The sequence below is a fragment of the Lampetra fluviatilis genome, chromosome 6 (genome assembly GCF_964198595.1).
Source record: "Lampetra fluviatilis chromosome 6, kcLamFluv1.1, whole genome shotgun sequence".
Lineage (NCBI taxonomy): Eukaryota > Metazoa > Chordata > Hyperoartia > Petromyzontiformes > Petromyzontidae > Lampetra > Lampetra fluviatilis.
The window spans coordinates 11,109,302-11,130,182 of NC_136280.1; the positions used below are offsets into that span (position 1 = coordinate 11,109,302).

General features: G+C 43.0%; 1 protein-coding gene across 2 annotated transcripts in view; it reads left to right on the plus strand.

The window, feature by feature from the left end:
• The window catches only part of LOC144933144 (transmembrane protein 132D-like), a 453,645-nt gene that overhangs the window by 341,587 nt on the left and 91,177 nt on the right, over positions 1 to 20,881 (plus strand). For both annotated transcript variants that reach the window (XM_078857732.1, XM_078857733.1), the window contains one exon: positions 16,167 to 16,372. In XM_078857732.1, the coding sequence (XP_078713858.1) occupies positions 16,167 to 16,372 (206 nt within the window). The remainder of the gene's footprint in view (positions 1 to 16,166; positions 16,373 to 20,881) is intronic.

A 20,881-nucleotide genomic window follows, 5' to 3' on the forward strand; every position in this document is an offset into this window, starting at 1 on the left:
ACTTTTATATAGATATTTTTTTGGGGGGGGGCGCAATAATGCATATATTTTGCACGGCAAGTGAGCTGTGACGTCACATCTGTCATGTCACCCGCGCATGCAGAAGCGTCACGCAGTGTGCCTGCTCATGTCACGCATCCTCCCCCCAACCCTCCGCGAGTAAAGTGCCATACAAATGTGTTGCAGGTCTAAGGCGTTGTTCGCGCACCATTGCTTTATTATTTCAGTCGTTTACTGCCGTACGCACCCTGAAAGTTATGTGTGTGCAGCAAACGCGTGTATGTGTACCTATAGACGCGCGCGCGTTTGTGTGGGGGGGGGGAGCGGGAGTGTAGTGGTTAGCGCTACGCTGCGCTACGAACCCGGCGACCCGAGTTCGATTCCCGCTCACGGCCACCACCGGTGACGATTATTTGAACCGGTCCTGGGCCTCCCCTAGGTCGACTCAGCCTCAATCAAGTAACTGGTGTGGTGTGTGAACATTGCCACTGGGGAGACAAAGGCAGCCGGGCGTGGTAAATCCAAGTTCCGGGCAAAGCCGGGTAGTAAAGCTAGTTAATACATAAAGAGGAAAGTGAGAGCGGGTTGGAGTGATATTGGTCAAAATATTTTTTTTCTAATAGAAATTAAGATATACCATTGCACCTAAAGAGGAAAGTTTTCAAGCAGCGCATATTGGCTCAAAATACAAATGGATCGGTGGTGTGAACACTGACAAAATAAATGGAACATACGCTTAAAATGTCCCAGAAGAAGTATGGACAGGCATGCTGAGAACTTCATTAAGAGACAGAAATAGAAACTAACTGATTGCAGAACAAATAAAAATTCAACATAACGTGGGCGGTGGCATAGCCTAGTGTTCACTGCATGTTGCAGAGGTTTATGGTTTGAATCCAGCGGCTGCCCTGATTATTACTGTGGTTGTAATAATGATAACAGGCACCATCTGCTTCATAGACGTTAAATATCCCTGATAAAATTCGCAAAAGTAGGCCATCGCATCCTGGCATCAGAGTTTCAAATTTGTCAAATTCAATAATTACCTGCAAATTACTCCGCTGATCACCATCCCCGAGTGGCAGACGAATGCCCACGGTCACTCTTGCAATGAGGCTATCCTGGTCTCTCGGAGTTCTCATCTGGTTAAACCAAAAATAGACTCCCATTGTGACTTTTAAGAACATGATTTGTGTGTTGGGCAGGACACACCACTAAAGTGGTTAATGGCTGATGGAATTCCAGCCAGGGGAGGGATCACGCCTGAGAGGATGACCCGCATGGAGATCGAGTGTGAGAGAGTGAGATGGAGTATGTCATCGCTGGCCCATGGGGAGTGGGAATGATATGGCGAAGCCTTCATCCAACACTCGATAAAACATGGCACATGCTGCTTGATTGCTCAATTGAGACATGACTCAACGAGATAACATGTGATAGAAACAGCCTCTGATCATTGTAAGTGGATGCCTTCCTATTAACTACAGTAGAGTCATTCACTTATTTTTCAACATGTTGTGAGAAGAAAACAGATGTACTTTTTACCAGAGTGGTATTATACCACTATATTCCTGAATGTGGCACCATCCGTGCCTCTTCAAATAATTTGTTTGGAGCTTCCTCTGGTCACAACGTCAACACAACTTTCATACTACGACAGTATGTCCCGTTTTATACTTTAATAATAGATCAGTATTTTATTCAACGTATACTATGGATTTTTTCAAACGTATACTACATATACTATGTTATATTCTATCCTTCTAATATACATATTGCATATTGGACATTAAACCTGAGCCTTTTGGAAAAAGCAGTGTGATACCCACTGGATAATGCTTCACAAAGCATGCACATTCGGTCTGACAGCAGTGGTGCATTGACAGCTTATAGGCAATTATTGCCGAACAACATATTGAATGTTTTTTCTTGTTTATTTCAATAACGCAAATATAAATATGCAGATTTCTTTATATCAGTACCTATAGCCAGCACTGGCAGAGACTGTGTTTTATAACTGGGTTATCGATTTCAAATTTCTAACTTTGTGTAATAGCCGCATGCTTTGCTCAAATAGCATTTCATACCTTCATCTGAGTACAGGTACATTCCTTAAGAAGCCACCGGATAATTTTAAGCATTCCATCGGCATATTCTCTCTACATCATCACTTTTTACTGTTTTATTTAAGTGTACATTTTGACATATCATCTTTCCCTGTGGAATTATTTTTGTAAACTCAGGGAAATTATTATGAGTGACCTCTGAAAACATCTAACACTTCAGTTTTTTTTTCAAATTAACTGTAAGCAATGACATTGAAGTAAGACACATCACTGAGAATATAAAACAGTGATTGATGGGCACGTGGGATGGTGGGATGGAGTGGTTAAAGTGCAATGATCGTGAAGCTCAAGTTTCACGCTCCATTCCAAATGCATTAGACCTAAGGAAGACAGTGATTGGTTTATTGATATCCTTGATTCAATTAGGTGAGGGTTCATACAGATTGGGTTAGAAAATAGTAATATTTTACCTTGCTACTACAAATAGACCCGTACCTGTTAAGTAGGGTTGTAATGATCCATCGTTTCCTCGTTTATTCGATCATAAGCACATGATACATGCATGATACATGCATGACACCGCGTGTGTAAGAATTTATTTTGTTTTACGCTCTATGTAATGACTTAATGTGACCCCTCCAGCAGCTGGAGGACGCTATATTCAACATATTGCTAAAAGAGTTGATTCTTGTTATTGAATTGTGAACCCGAATCATGTTTATTCATTGAATTGCATGTGTGTGTGTGGGGAGGGGGGTGTTTATAATTGTGGCGAGCGGTAGTTTAGCGGTTAGCACGCTGCAATACGAAGCCGGGGCCTGAGTTCGATTCCCGCTCACGGCCAACACCAGTGACGATTAGCTGAACTGGTTCTGGGCCTCCCCCGAGTCGACTCAGCCTCAAATGAGTACCTGGTGCGGTGTGTAAACATCGCCATTGGGGAAACATAGGTGATCGAGCGTGATGCTGACCACCCACCCCCTCGTGTACCGTGCTGGCATTCATAGGTGCTCGCTAACAGCACTTGCCCAACAGTTTGTTAAGGCTACACGGGGGATCTTTATCTTCGTATATTTTTTATTGCACCCCTAATGTTTGGACAATTCCTTAGCTCGTAGTCATGGCCCCTTGCTTGCCTGCATTCACACAGAAGTCATTGCGGTTGGTCATATAAGTCCTTCACAAAAAGTGATCAAATTTAAAATTACAAGCTGACATGGTAAAACAGCTCCATACAGAGATAAGGTATGAGGGTGATCCGTAATTGTTTTTTCAGATAATTGTAATGTAATTATGAACCCAAATGAAAACAGGTATAATGATTAAAGTGCCGTTTTGTCCACGTCATACCCTTTTTCATGCAACATTGTTCCATTGATTTTGATTTGGTAAAATATATCACACTTAAAAGAAGAGAGGGCATCACTATATTATGCCCATTTTCAGTGGGAAACATTGGCATTGATAACCCATAGGCAGCCTCAATTTCCAGAACCATAATACTGGGAGAAACACTACATTATAACACGTGTCCTGAGCCTTTCTCTATTTTTTTATGAAAACATTTCTCGAGTTATGTGTAGGCCTTTGTGTGCGACTTCGTTGTCATCCAGATGAATGAACCCACACATCTGTCTGTGCTCGTAAAGCACTAATATTTTTGTATGCATTTGGTGTTGTCCTCGACGTTCACAGATATGCTCAATAACTGCAGTGCTTTCTTCATGGTTATACCTGACAAACCATCGAAATGAAAGGTCATTTTCCTCTGAAGGACTATCACAAGCAGTGTGACAGCAACCGTACCAGTTCCATGCTCCACCAGATCCCGATTATACAACGCTCACTGGCGTTGTGCATTATATGTTTCAGTGGGCACAGATTACAGCTGAGTGCTTTTACCATCTTTCTGAGCATATAAATCACCGATATCACAATTTATTTATACATATGAACTGTATTGCTTATTTGGCTGAAGCTGAAGTGTGAGTGAAGTGAACTTTAGCACCATTGTCATTGCTGATCTAAATAATTGCGCGTTTTGTGATGAAGTCAAACACAGGCTGAAAAATAATGGATTATTAAAAGAAGGAATTCATCCTTTCATAATGCCCAAAAAACCCTAAAAACCGCTAACATTATCATAAGACAAACACATGGAGGATGAAGGGTTTATTATTGGTAAGGCAGTGCCTTTCAAAAGTTGGTACATCTGAATTCAGTCCTTGTTGGACCAAGTCTTCAATGATTGCTTGTGTTGCGATCGAAACGTCGTGATATATTATTTTTCATTTTATTTTATTTTTCTACCTACATGACTTTACCGAAAGAACCAAAGAGTATGGATTCCTGCAGTCACGAAAGCTTCAAATCAAGATTGAACCTGTATATATGTAAAAAAAAGTAGAAAAAACAGCTCAAAAGAATCGTGTACATGACATCACATTGTTCATTTGTAGTTGAGTACTTTGGCTTTTGAAAAGGTAAATCATAAAATGTTATATCAGTTTTTATACACTTATCATCACAAACACTTCCTGTGAAAGGTGTCTGTCCAGTCATACTTGTTCCCACAACGAAATTGTAATTTCACGTATGGCCACTAGCAGAAATTCACACATTTCTACTTGAATTCCTTTTTCATAAATTCCCAAGAGCATCAATAATAAAACTAAACTATTTCACAAAAACATCCATAAAGCTGACAGAGCATCTTTAAACTGTGGAAGTTTTCCAGTCAAGTAATGGGAATTTTAAACGAAAGAAACTCAACTCCCCCTAGTTACACATGATGGGCTTCAGAAAGTCACTGTTTTAGGTGTGTGGGTGGGTGAGTAGATTGTTGACTGTGCTGTGAGAATGTATCTTATTATTTAACATTGATTTACGTTTGTGCAATATATTATTTTCGCATGTGACACTGGTTTTAGCCTTATTCACTGCATTGCTGTACTTTATTTTATTGGTTTCGTTCTTTGTCTTTCTGGTGATCCAGGTCATGCTTGCAAATGAGACTCATCCTGCTCCCTTTGAGTTCTCACCTGTTTAAGAAAAAAATGAAACTTAAATTTGAAACGTATGGACGCATATATGATTTCTGTATAAATTCGAGATATATTAGCTAAATTGCACTTTTCGATTTAAAGCTTTCGTGACTGCAGGGATTCATCTTCTTGGTTCTTTCGAAAGAACCAAGAAGATAAATTGCACTTAGTTGCTTTCATTGGTAAGCCATGTAAAGTCAGCTATAATATAAGGAGTCTTGCTAATTTACAGTTCATGCATATATATGTGTGTGTGCGAGGTGTGCATGAGCTAATGAACGTGATTATGTGCATGTATGTGCAGATGTACATTAAATTGAACACACCACCAATGAAATGTAGTTGGTGTACATATAACAACATAAGGGAAATATAGTGCCTACTTAAAAAACCTGGAACTTGTGTGGTTGTAAAATTGTCCAGGTGTGTTATGTTGTGGCTAATTATTCCAGATTTAACTAGCAGTTTCTTTAGCGAACCCCTCTAACCCATGCCCCTCACTTTGATCATCTTTGATTACTTGACTTGTCTGTACCTTCGAGACAGCTTATTAGTGCCTTGTCAGCCCTCACCACCCTCGGCTTGAATACTAAACATTAAAGATTATCACAAGGGTCATGTCGACAGCTGAAAGCAATGAAACTGTTGGCAACGGTAAATCATATTACAAGAAGATAATTGGATGTTTCTGTGTGTATAACCCAATCAAAAATTGGTTTCAAAAGCAGTGTTCTACCCTGAAAATTACATTTTACATTTCAGTTTTGCTTTACACTCAATTAATAATTAGTTATATACACCAGGCAAGTATGTAGTAGCATTGTTTATGTTGTGATGGGTGGACCATTGGTGTATTTGATGTGGTAAAAGTAACATGACATTCCACTGTACAAGAAAAACAATCTAATATCTAAAATATATATTTTAGAGACAATACTTTGATATATCCTCTGTGTTGCAAAATTCATTGGGAGCATGCCACAATCTCACAATCTAGGCAATACGATGCTACTTTTGTATTGCTTTGGATAAATAAAGAAAACTGTGTCTTTCTTAAATCATGCATTTATTTTTTGGCCGTTACACGAGGCTGATAACCCAAGCTTCATGTGTTAAGGCTATCTGCAGATATTGTCTAGTCACACTTGGTTTTCTAGAACATGTCGCATTGCTGATTGGACGATGTAATGAATGGATCATGCATAAAAACCTATTGAAATGTTTGCTACTCGTTCATTGGTCACATTCAATGCTTCACTCAGAAAATGTGTAAAATTCATGAAAGCATGAATGCACCAGTGACGTGCGGTGAGGTCAATGGCTGGGGAGGCACTGGCTGGTGTCAGAGCCAGATTCATACACTGAGGGGGCGTGGCCTCACGGAGGGGGCGTGGCCTCACGGGGGGGCGTGTCCTCATTTAGGGGGCGTGTTAGACACGTCCCCCTCAGTGAGGCAGATGTGATAGCTGCCTCCCTTGGTGCTTTTTCATTGCAGTTTCATGACGAGACCAGCGAGCCTAAATCGCCTTATACACATACGTGAAATAAGTTACCTGGAGTATGGAAGGCGAGGACATGAAATGAAGGGGTCTACAAACATTACATTAGTGACATACTGAGATAGTAACAGGCAAGTGCTTATTGCTCGCGCTCCATCCAGTTCCTGAGGGTTTGCGCAATCAGAACACAGATCAGTGGAAAAATCGTAATATTTATTTTATTTATTCTTTTTTCCTTTTCGTGACAGCTATTTTCATTGGAGTATGACAGGTGAGGCTCTGCCTTCCCTGCCTCCCCTGACCGCACGTCCCTGGAATGCACAACAGGCCATCGTTAAAACACAATAGCATACTTTATTCCGTCTAAAATATATTGATAAATACATTGTACATGTAGCACACAAAGCAACCTTTGGCATGTAATATTGGGTTTTTTTATTCCCTTTGCATAGATTTATACACATGGCCGTAGATTTGTATACAAGGCATAGATTTGTTCTGGTTTGAGTTCTGTATAATAGTCAAAACAAAATCCATCTGTAAGTCTCTCTTCACTGCCAATAATATATAATTCCAAATGCAATCGTAAATATGCTTCAGCCTTTTGAATAGAAGCCAACGCACTTTATACTGTCCAAACACCCAATACGTTGCACAATATTAAAACAACAAGATATGCAAATATCGTCATTAATATTGTGAAATATGTGCGTTTATTATTTAAGGACATCATCAGCAGCAGCAACATAAGCAATGGTCTATCTACTGCTGGATGAAGGCAACATTATCACCATTTCCTCACAGTCAGACATTGCTCTGTTCATTATTACTGTTGCACACGAGCTGATCTCATTGCTCCATCTCCACAGTAGTCATCCTCTTGGGCGTGTTTCTTTCTTGAGTTGTCATTCAATTACAAGTATTGCTGATTGGCTATCACCCTTTCTAACGATGTGTCCGGCCCAGCCCTCTCTTTTATTCACAGTGAACGAGTTGCTCTCTGATCCGTGTGTCCCTCGTCCCTTCTCAGTGTAATTCCTGGCATGTATTATTTGTGTCCTTTCATTTTGTGCATCAATTTCTGTTCCAGTGTGCATGTTTCTGCTCCACCGTCGGTAATTTGCTTAGATAAACATTATGTTGCGTTTATTTTCCCGTATGTGTGCTTCCTCAATAATTTTCTATAATGTATCAAACTTGACTTATGTATTTTCCTACCTCTGCATCATTTAATCAGCACGTCTAATATTATTAACATTTTCTCCCTTTATGTTTATGATTTCTTTGTCTAATCCAATGTTCATAACATTTTTTTAAACTTATATACTGTATACTGGGTTTCATCCCGACCTTGATGTCTGTATCTTTGGAGTTTGAATGTTCTACCCGTGGTTGCGTGGATTTTTCTCTGGGTCCTCCGGTTTTTTCCACCCACATATAGAAACATGTGTTTCGAGCATTTGGCTGCTGTAAATTTCCACGTGACAAGCCACTTCGTTTAGCTGTCAATTGCGGCCAGGTCACTTCTGAAAAAGAGCTATATAGCCCAGTGGGCTTTACCTGGTAAAACAAATATAGTTTCATAGTTTTGATATTCCGTTTGTGGAAAGTATACACACGCATATCCCACGTTGCATTCAAGTGGTTTAGCGAGGTCTATGGTTGCCATGGGAGAGAGAAGCTAGGTGATTCCTCAATGAGATTTTTGTTTGTCACATCGACTATCTTATATTGTCGCTGTGCCTAGCCTTGTTGAGAGTATATTTCGTTGCTAGACTGCTCTTCTGATTTGTATTTTGTTGCTGTCTTCGTGCAATCTCATAGATAGTGTTTGGCAAATATGAAAAGTATAAACTAAGAAAAACACAATGTATTTTGCTGCTGATCGAATCGGTCTTACATTCTGGAAAGCGTGCATTGTAAATGTGTGATATGTTCGCGTTTGATAGCTTAACCAAGGTGGAAGACATAATACATTCTTAGCAGAGTTGTAATATAAACATGATGTGAATTTCAAGACTTTATCTTATACTTATATCTGAAATTTTAACATTATTTTTACAATTTTAATTGGGGCTTGTTTTATCTTATGTTACATATCGTGTAATTTGATATACATCATTAGCTACTGTTGTATTCTTTATACTGATAATATATCCACAACAATAAATTACAATGACAAGAATTGAGACTTACGATAATACAAAATCATCTTGAGTCTATATGTGGGTCATCACATGTGCATATAAGCGATCACTTTGAATTAAGAATCATAATATCTTTATCAGCCTTAAACTTGCTCTGATTAAATTACAAAATACTTGCACACAACTAAAGAGATAACAATGACACTGAAACCTTACGTTCATCAATATTTAGGAGTAAAACAAACTCCGAGACAGTGATAAACAAACAGATACACATGCAGATTTGTGTAAACAGTGACATCAACTATAACTCATGTAGATATAATAAAACACATGTAAATCGGTCGTATTAAATATACATAGCTTATACAATACATAACATTTACTTTATTATATTTGTGTCAACAAAACATCCCAATAATATGTCTATGTCATTTGAAACAAATTCGTATAAAAGATGTGCTTGTGAATTAACAAGTTTATTTAACATTTTCTGAAATGTTCATGGGAGCTGTGTGGTTAGATACTGCAGCACAAAATAATGGTTGGTGCCATTGTGGAGAATGTAGTAAAAAAGATAAGCAGATTATCTCATTCGTCTCTCCACATAATATATACAAGTACTAGCGGTAAGTACCCGGCGTTGCTCGGGCAAAAAAGGAAGATACACACATGGACTTACACACAACAACAACAACCGCCATTCGCCACTAAGTGGCGGTAACGTCTCCACGACTCTTGTGCCAGGCCAAGTGCACCTTGAGGCCACGTGAAGTGTCGAACGCCCGCTGGCAAGGAGGTCACGGGGCAGACCCAGGTGCCACGGGTCGACTGACCGAGATGACTGGCTGATGCACCACCTGTGCCCCCTACTGTACCAACTTACTGTGCTTTAGCCACCCGGCGCTCCGCTCATTGTTGTGAGCGTCGCTCCTCCACCCTCCGTTGTTGTTGGAGGGCGACTGCCTCCAACTGCCCAGAAGCGTCCTTCACGAGCCTCCTCCACTGAGGCCGATCTTGACACCGCTGGTACCAGTCATCGGCAAGTCCACTCAGCTCCACGTCCTCCTGTACCACATCACTCCATCTCTTCTCCAGCCCGTTTAGCCCCCTCGATCCGGCCGAACAAAAGCTGTTCAGGCATGCGGTGGCTGGGCATGCAGGCTACATGACCCAGCCAACGCAGCCTTGCCTGCCGGAGGAGCTCACCGATGGGACTTTGCCCAGATCTTTCAAGGATTTGTGAGCTCCTCACACAATCCAGCCTGGTTAAACCCAGGATGGATCGTAGGCAGGCCAGCCTAAATGTTTCCAACCGGCGAAGATGCTTCATTAGGGGGGGTCCACGTTTCGCAAGCGTAGAGAAGGGAGGGAATGACCGTGGCCGAGAAGACCTGAAGCTTCGTGCGGAGCGACAGACCAGGTAGCTTCCACACAGCGTTACGCAAACGATGAAAAGATATTGCCGCTCGACTGATTCGGAGTGAGACCTCTGCTGTTAAACTGGAGCCGGTCATAAGCATACTGCCCAGGTATGGGAAACTCTCCACTCTCTCCACAACTGCCCCATCACCGATTGGGAGTTGTGGGGGTGGAGTGTCCGATGGTACAAAATACCCAGGCAGGTGCTTGGTTTTGGTGGGGCTGATGGTAAGGCCCCACCTCTTGGTGGCACGCTCCAGTCTCAGCAGCAGCGTCTCCAACTCCTCTTCTGAATGAGCAGCTATTACCAAATCATCGGCATACATAACTTGGTTGACCAATAGGGAGCCATCCCTTGATCGCACCGGGCGTCGATCTGCCTCCCATTATATCTGTACCAAATGGAAATTCCCCCGGTACAGCTATTGAAGGCTTCACGAACTACGCAGTCAAAATAGATGTTAAATAATGTTGGAGCCAGAGGACATCTCTGTCGCACCCCAAGGTGTACAGGGAAAGGCTCTGACTCCCGGCCACGTAGTTTTACCCAGGCCCGCTCACCATCATGAAGGTCCTTAATGATCGTGAGCAGAGGGTCAGGGACTCCAAAAGCACGAAGAACAGCCCAGAGCTCAGCCCTACTGATGGTATCATAGGCCTTGACCAAGTCAATAAAGCAGAGATGTAGGTCTTGTTGGAATTCCCTATACCTCTGCTGTAGCAGACGGATAGAAAATATGGCATCTGTGCAGGACCGCCCTTTCCTGAAACCGCATTGGGGCTCCGCAAGCCTCTCCTCAGCGTGCCTAGCAAGGCGATGTTGAATAATCCTTGCCAGGACCTTTCCCGGCACACTGAGGAGTGAGATACCCCTGTAGTTGTTACAGTCTGTGCGGTCCCCCTTCTCAAAGAGGGGGACCACCAGGGCATCCTTCCAATCCTGTGGAACCCGTCCTGTGGTCCAGACTGTTGTTATGATGTCATATAGGGCAGTCTGTGCACAAACGCCACCCTCCCTCAGCATTTCGCTTGGGAGATCATCTCTGCCCGGTGCCTTTCCTGGTCTCAGACTCTGGATCGCCTTCAGTACTTCCTCAAAAGATGGCACCTCAGCCAGCCACTCACAGGGGGTGACCTCTTCCAATATTTGAGGCACCGCAGCCTCAGCAGGGTTATCCTCACTTTGTGCCATGATGTTTTCCTGGCTGAGAGATTTCCTCTCCCCCAGGACCTCACAGAAATGCTTAGCAAATCTGCAAACCTGTTCCTGGGGGTCGGAGATTGGATTACCGTTTTTTCCCCTAATGATGGTAATAGGTGTGGCGCTGCAGGTTACTTTTTTTATGGAGATAAATAGTGATTTGTGATCGCGGGCCACTGAGGCAGACTCCATCTCCTCAGCAACCCGCGACCACCACCCATCCTTGCAGCGCCTTACGGCTCTCCGAACCTCCGAGCGAAGGCTGCGGTAAACCTCCTCATTCTCTGACGTGGGATGCTGTAGCCGATGAGAGTGGGCCTGTCGCTTTTTCTCAACTAACCTGAACACCTCCTCTGTCAGCCAGGGTTTCTGGTGAGGTCTGGACCGCGTACCCAAAGCAGCCATTGCTGCTGCATGAGTCACAGTCCTAAACCTCGCCTATTTACCCTCGACATCAGGAGGAGTGAGGCACGATGCCAACCCCAGCTGCAAGCGATGATGAAATTCTCGCTTGCAACTTTCATCAGCTAACTGAGACCAGGCCACTTTTGGTTGGAATGGGGTCCTAGGTGTACACCCACCACCGGAGTGGAAGAATGGCAGGCGCATCTTACAGATGACTAGTCGATGATCAGAGGGCAGATTAGCTCCACGGTAGGTTCTGGTGTCAAGGACATGGGCTCGCATCCGCTGGTCTGTCACTATGTAGTCCAGCAGATGTTCTTGCTTGGACCCGGCATGCATCCATGATGTTGTGTGGATGCACCGATGCCGGAAGAGCGTGTTGGTAATTACAAGCCCATGAGCTGCACAAAAATCTAGCAGCCTTCTACCGTTGTTATTGAGTTGATCTGGCCCATGCCTTCCAATCACTCCAGACCAGGTGCCAGCATCGTGACCAACTCGGGCATTGAAGTCACCCAACAAGATGACTCTGTCCCGAGTGGCCACTTTAGCCAGCACCTGTGACAGGAGGTCATAGAAGGCATCTGACTCATTGGCTTTGCCTGCATCCCTCCATGGATGTTCGTCTTCGGTGGGGGCATAAGTAACCAAGATCACCACTCCTTGCCTCCGGTTGATGGGAAGGCGAGCCCAAAGTATCCTGGGGCTTACAGCTTCCCACACCTCACCGCCACGCTCCCATGCCCCCTTCATTCTTTTGTTCAGAAGAAGAGCCACACCCTGTTGTTTGGCAGTCTCCTGTCCCGAGTGGAGGACTGTCCACCCCTCATGGTGGCAGGAGCCAGAACCGGTCCACCGGACCTCCTGAATGCCACAGAGATCCAGGCGGTACCGGTCCAGCTCCCGACAAAGGAGTGGCAGCCTCTCCTCCACAGTGAGCGTTCGAACATTCCACGTGGCTATCCGCAATGGTTTTTCGTTGTTTCTGGAGGAGCCCCGAGGGTGAAGATTCAATCTCCTGGCTCCGCCAATTGGGGTTTGGCCAGGAGACGTCATGAACGCCTGTTCCCCCGGGGCCTCCGGCACAAGCTTATTAGTTACATATTTATGTTTAAGTCGTGGTTTTGTGGGAATGAATTGAAGATGGAGGGGTTACCAGCCCCTTGCACCCGTCCAGAGCCCCCGTTTAGCCACTGTGGCGGTCACAGATGCCATTAGGGGAAAGGCCAATGGACATTGGCCCTCCCCCCATAGCAATGTCCACGACAGTGTTGCCCGTCCGGCACCGTGAGGAGGTAGGAGGTTGTTACACACAGATATTGACCCACACACATAGAAACATGTCAACTTAACGCACACACACATATATGGTTAAATCCAGGAAAGGATCGTTAGCAGGCCAGCCTAAATGTATCTAACTGGCGAAGATGTTCCATTAGGGGGGTGCACGTTTCGCAAGCATAGACAAGGAAAGGAATTACCGTGGCCGAGAAGACCTGGAGCTTCATGCGGAGCGAAAGACCAGGTAGCTTCCACACAGCGTAACGCAGCCGATGAAAAGATAATGGCGCTCGACTGATTTGGAGTGAGACCTCTGCTGTTAAACCGGAGCCGGTCATGAGCACACTGGCCAGGTATGGGAATCTCAGCAATCTCTCCACAACTACTGCATCACCAATTGTGAGTTGTGGGGGTGGATTGTTTGATGGTGCAAAATACCCAGGCAGGTGCTTAGTTTTGGTGGGTCTGATGGTAAGGCCCCACCTCTTAGTGGCAAGCTTCAGGTTCAGCCGCAGTGAGCAGCAATCACCAGAGCATCAGCATACATAACATGGTTGAGCAATAGGGAGGCATCCCTTGACCGCACCCGGGCATCGATCAGCCTCCCATTGTATCTGTACCATATGGTAATTCCTCGGGAACAGGCATTGAAGGCTTCACGAACTACGTGGTCAAAAGATATGTTAAATAATGTGGAGCCAGAGGACATCCCTGTCACACTCTAAGGTGTAGAGGGAATGGCTCTGACTGATGGCCATGTAGTTTGACGCGGGGCCGCTCACCATCATGAAGGTCCTTAAGGATCATGAGCAAAGTTTGAGGGACTCCGAAAGCATGAAGAACAACCCAGAGGCCAGGCCTACTGATGGTATCATAGGCCTTGAGTAGGTCAATAAAGCACATACATTCACTCACACGCACACATGGACCTACAGACATGCAAAGAAATGGACTTACACTGACTGACATGGAGCCATGCACACAAAGCGACTAACACAGACAGCCATGGACTGACACACACAGACATATCGACTCACACACACAAACACATGGACTTACACACACATACATAGACTGACACACACATTACCCTACACACACATAGACATATGGACTGTGACACACAGACATCTACTTTAGATACACACACATGGATTAACACACACACATCGACTGACACACATATACACACAAACGCACATTGACTTACACACTCAGATGGAGCCATGCACACACATCGACTCACACACACGCATTGACTTACACACATCGAGTGAAACACACACGTATGGACTAACACACACATGTGGACTAACACACACACAGCGACAGATACGCACACAATTGGACTGACACACACACACAAACACTTGTATGTACACACACGGGGCGTTGTCCGTTTGAAAAAGACAGACACACATGGACTTACACACAGACATGGACCCACACACATAGAAACCCATCGACTTACATGCACACAAACACATATGGACTCACACACAGGCACACGCATTTAGTTTCTGCACATGAACATTATTATAGTAATAGAGTATTAGGCAACTTATTAGTTTCATAATAGTAAAGAATGAAGCAGAGTTGTTATGTGCACACAAACATTATCATTGTAATATTTGTAAACGTTAGAAATATAGAATAAAATTGTACTTTACATTGGCGTGGTGACGCCTCGTCCCGTGCAGAGCCCGCGGCCTCGCCTAGATTGGCAAGCCGGAGGAGGTGAGACGTTGCCCCCCCCCACCATCCCCCCGCCCTCGCCAGAATAATACTATGTAACCGCTTTAATAATATTAAATTAATATCTAAGGACTTTATATCAGTAACTGCACGCATTGGGGTGGGGGGGGGAAGAGGACATCACACTGTGAAGAGAAATCGACAACGTGATGTGTATATCTATTCCATGTTAAACGCGTAAAATAAAATGTCCCCCGTGAGCTCAAGTGAACGCGCATGACTTGGCAGGGTCCGCCCCCCCCCCCCCCCCATGCAATTGGCGTCACTTGGTACGGTCGACGGCGCACAATAAGTAAATAATTCATAATAGAAACGGCACAAATGCGTTAATTAAACTACTTTAAAGTTTATTTACGGATGGGAAATAGCCTATTCCCACCGCGGGGCTTAGGGCGTGCCGCCTGTCAAATTTTTTTCTACATTGAGCCCACCGTCCGAGAGCCAAATCCCCCGCAAGCGCGAGCGCGGAGACTTTTATATAAAAAAAAGAAAGGAAAGATTTGGTAACACTACCCATCAGCTCCACGCCCTTCTTGGAGTGCGTGAGAATTATTTTATTATGTTTTATTTGTATTATTTTATTACTTCCCTTCTACGTGACTTTACCGAAAAAACCAAGAAAATGTCAGCAGCATTAATCACTCAACTTACAATGCACAGGTTCAGTTCAACTTTTTCACTCGAGGGTTGATACAACCCATTATCCATCTGAGGTTGATAAAACAAGTACCACTGGGACATTGAATTTGGTTTATGGTGACCGGTCCCTTCCATGAAACATTAAAATTACCCAAGGGCCTCCATTAACATCTTCATCATTCAATATTCATATTGCCCATCCCATGTCGTATATTTTGAGGCACCCTGTAGCATTTGGTCCCCTGTGGCAGCTTTGACTGTGTGGCTCAAGGTAAACGCCACACCGGCCTGAAAGTGGGCATGAATCTATCAGTGACTGGTACTGTTGCAATATGCCTTTCACAATTAAGCAATTAGCGAGAGATATGTATAGTATATATATCAAATTTTGACCATGGCACGGGTACACTCTTTTTCAAAGAACGTCGTGGATTCTCTAACGTTCACCATTAAGTGGACGGTGCATGTTTAATGGTTTATACAAGCCAGCGTGCTCCCTCTACGCCTCATCACTACTCATGGAGATATTGACGATGGCGACCACCACTCCACACATGTTTAAGCTGGGAGTCACTTTGACTTTGAATTACGCACGATTAATTAGCCACTCCCTGCTCGGGGGTGTGGGGTGGCAGGGGTGTCGGTCGGTGGGGGGGTGGGTGTAGTTGTGCGGTGCTGTGACACGCATCTCTCTGTCGGCGCGCCAGGTGACCGAGTCGTGCGACTACGTGTACGTGGACGGGCGGGAGAGCGCCGGCTCCACCCGTGCGCACATCCAAGTGACCCACGAGCACTTGCGGGCGGGGCTGGAGCTGGCCGTGTGGCTGCCCCGGTTGCCGCTTCACATCCAGCTCTCCCACTCGCAGCTCAGCCAGGTCAAGGGCTGGAGAGTGCCCATATTTTCTGAAAGCAGGTATGGAAAAAAATGTTAAGTGGAATTATTTACACTACATGTGCGTTACTGTCTGTCTCGTTTGTATCGTTTACCCGGACACATAGGTTTTGGTATTTCATTGATTCATACATTTTGGTTGTGATAATTGTTATTCAACGTAACGGGAAGCTGTAATATAATAATTGGTGCGTTAAGCACATATCCACGTGCCAATTACAGTTGTTCAACAATTAATCAAATATGAATTTAAGTATTACTTATATGGAATACGTCTAGTAATGATAATGTACAGCCCTTTATCATTTAATTGCCGGGGTACAAGCTCTCATACTGCTGAACTAGTAACTAATTGTCATGTTTTGTTCACATGGCAATCCTTACTAATTAGCTGTTTCGGGTGGTGGCGGGTTTAGGGACGCATTTATATTTAACCCTAAAAAAATTGCCTCTATCATGGATTTATTAGTCGCGAAAGCCTACGTGTTAAACTGACAAATGTTTCACTTATAAACAGCATTGCATACACTTGGCCCTCCATAGAGGCTTTAGTTAGTTCATGTAAGGTATTTTAAATAGCACTGTTGAGGTACACCTGTGTAAATGACATGCTGCTTTAAGCCTAAGCGTTTAGAACAATGTGACCTGGCTAGTCCCCTAACTCCACCCCTTTATGTAATGGTTGTGATCAATTGAGCATGCTGCATTTTTAAAGGGATGTCCTGTGCACTAAAGCGAAGGTGTAAACTATGCCCTCTTCTCTCATTAACAAGATAGGCTGTTGTATGCTGTGTCATGACTAAATGTGTTGTGAGAAATGTTCCCTCCTTACCATTGTTGGTAAGAGCAGAGAGCCGTGAACCACCTTGCTGATGATTCGTATGAATACATTAAGCAGTTGCGCTCCCAGGAGGTATGCTTGCGTGCATTGGGTTTCACTTAAATAGCACCCATACTGTGCTTTCAAATGCCCTCATTATATTGGTTTCGTATTGTGTAAGGAAATTATGGTCCCTCTATGCATTTTCACAGACGATATGAGGTTTTACATGTACACTTCTTTGTTAACAATGTTACCCTTAGTGTGGACTTAAAATATGTGATGCACTCAAATGAATTAGTCTTTGTTTTCATAACTTGACATACCAGAATCGGAATCTTTATTTAGACTGGAGGAATCCGATGAACTACGAAGCTCTTTTTCACAGATGTCCAGTAGAAAACATTGTTGGCGACGAGCAGTCCATCGCTCAAAAAATGAAGTGGTCTCCCACTCAAATGAGCAAGCGACATTGCACACTTCCTGTTTATCAGTCCAGAGCCAGTGGTGGAAATTCTATATGAGTTTTCTGGTGGCAAGTGTTTTATAGGACTATTTTGACTTTCCCTTTAAGGGGGTTATCATTGTATCATCCCTACGTGGAACATAAGGCTGAGTTAATCCTCTACAAGGAATTGGAGCTTGCACCTTAACATTCGCAAGCCGCAGATTCTTCTAACGTTGTGCCACATGGCATCTTACTGGTTGCTATATATTTGTTCCTCCCCAACAGAAGAACGATTCGAATTAATTATGTTCCGATGGCTGTAGAAAGAGCCCATTTCAATTACAATTAGGGGTTTTAGCCAACTCTTGGTTATGGACATTAGAGCCAGTGCAAGTCATTGCTTATGGTACCATTAACATTGGTTCAACATCTTCTTCTGCAGCTGAAAATGAAATAAAGCACAAATCATTCTGTTCTAAATGTGAACCCAGAAGTAGTAATATTACGCTATTTCCTATCCAGACACTCCTTTATTTGCTCATGGAAGTACTGTAGAATCTACAAGGTACCCTTCTGAATTGCTTGAAAATGCATTATATTTATTGCATTTGTTTATTTTGTTCATATTAGTTTAAAATACACATTTCCTTTTCATGAATTTTTCAATATCAATGATTTGTAATGCTGGAAACTGCCTGATGATGCTGGTTGAACTACGAGGAAAATGTCCGTACCTAATTTTTGATGTTGTGAATCACTCCAACACTCCAACACACGGTGGTACTGCTGAAGTATTGCCATGTTTGTTCATGTGACAACTTTATTAATTGGCTGTACTGGGTAGAGAAGGGTATATGACATACATTTTATGAATGTGATCTGAAACCCTCAAAAAAATCAATTGTGAATCAATAATATTGGCTGCAAAAGCGAACTACGTGTTAAATTTACAAGATCAATGTTTCCAACTATTTCAACCAGCCAAAATGGATATAGATAAAAAAGATAACTTGTGACAAGCGCTTTGTGTAAGGGATTTGTACATTTTGTCACGGATTATGTTAACGTCATAACTGACATTGGTATGCTCATGTAGGACCATAGACGTTACAGGTGCCGCTTCATCTCTTGAGGCTTTGATGAGAGATAGCAGAATGACCTCTGCAACCCAACAGCAGAGACATTATTGAACTTATTTTATTGGAATGGGAAGCCATGTAGGTGCTTTTTTATATTATAGTAATATAAAGTGGTTTTGAAGCAAAACATCAAAATGTCTGTCAAATAATGTACGCCAAGGTTAAAATTGTCTAGACTGCAAGACATCACTTTAAACAGCCACAAAAGCCTGCGAGCCTCACCAGAATACATATGCGTACATGCATTAGCAGCAGTCATATCTATGTGTCTTTCCTAACACAATGGGCGTTACTATGATACAGGCATACAGTACCTAAAAAAATCACCTGTTAATGTTTTTTTATTATGCATATATATTTCCTCCGATGGTGGCCTTATCAGCTGCAAATTATGCAAGTTTGATACAGGTATCATAATATCCAAATGCACTGGAAATGGGCAATATCTTTGAATAATTAAATAAGTTCCAAGGATGTGAACTCCATTTGGTGTACTGTGTCCTTTGAGTTGCATTATTAGACTTGGTCAAGATGAACCAGGTTCTGGTTAGACTTGATAACACTTTTGATTTTATAGAGATTGGTAAGATTCCTGTTCCCTCGACCACATCCACTATCCTTTGTCTGATACGATTTCCCTACTTTTGCTCTCCAAGGAATAATAATTTATACTGGATTATATAAAAAAAAATCAACCACTCGCATGGACATAGTTGTTATGGTACGTTCCCAGCAATTGTGGGTATGGAGCATTTTGAGCCATACTCTTAAGAGCAAGGAGGGGGGATTTGAGGCCAGATTGTCCCCCCTCATACAACACCTGAAATGAGCAAGCTGTATGGGGAGTCGGGAGATGTGGACTGATGATACGGGGTATAACCCCTATGGACTAGATAATGAAATGGGCTCAGATGGGTGGAGGGAAAGTATGATCGCTCTTTAGCCGCCTTTGATGGTTTTTATTTTATGGTGATTTGGTTAGACCCCTTTCTTCCCTCGTCACCCACCTTTCCTTCCTTAAATACCTATTTTAACCCTTCCGTAGGGCCGTATAATTCAATCGGCACAGTAGGTACTGTCCCTAGTACGTACTGTGCCTAGGGCCTACAAAAACTAAAGGGCCTTTGAAAACAAAATTACCACTTTTTTTGTTTGTATGATCAAAAATGTAACCAAGATATATTTTTAAAAAAATATATTCATATGGCTGTTCGTTGCAATTTCTTTGCAGTGGTAACAAGTTGTTGACTCGTTCTAAGTGAGGCATGTTACGTCTAAAATAACAGTCAAACAAATATTTAAGCTGAAACTAAAGTAAAACAATATGGCGTTTGCCATGCGGTCGTCCTGTCAGAACATTGAATTTGTTATAGATGAAAATGAACGGCATCCTTTTAAAGCTGCATCATCCGATATGATTATGATAATCATAGTAAAAAATAGTTGAAGACATTTTCAGTTAATATTTTTAGGCTTACCTTGTGTTTTTCAAAAATTTCTAATTAAATCTGCTTAACCGCGGCACGCAGCGCGCTTCCATATAATTAGGAAACAGACTACATAATGAACGTATCAGTAACGACATTGTCCAGCGGCTGGACAAAGTGCGTGTAAAACAAGCGAGTGGCAGTGGCAGTAGTAACATGGGCAGCAGCAATACCAACTGGAGAAAGTTATCACTGAAGGCCTTTGAAACAGAAGTGTCTAGGGCCTACAAAAATCTTAATCTGGCCCTGGTACCCTGCCTTGTGTGGGGCAGCAGGGCCTGCTCCCTTTTCTCTTTACCCCTTGCTCTCTACAACCGGGTTTGCTCATGTCGACGGGTTCGAACGCGCGACGCAACGTGATGTAACGATCCCGCATATTGCCTCAATAAATAAAAAATACTAGCAATACATGGGTCAAATGGGTCTTCGATTTTAGAATCCCAGGTTAGATTCTAGTGTAAAGGGATTTTTGTTTTGTTATACCTTCAATGTGATCACCTGGTAACAAAAAAAGGTGTTTTGTTCGCTTGAGCCTAATTATTTTTATGTAATTCACAACAATATCAAGGCAAATTATGAATTAAACACATCAATGAATCCAGGTACAGTGTTTGGGTCTGCTTATGATTAGCCCAC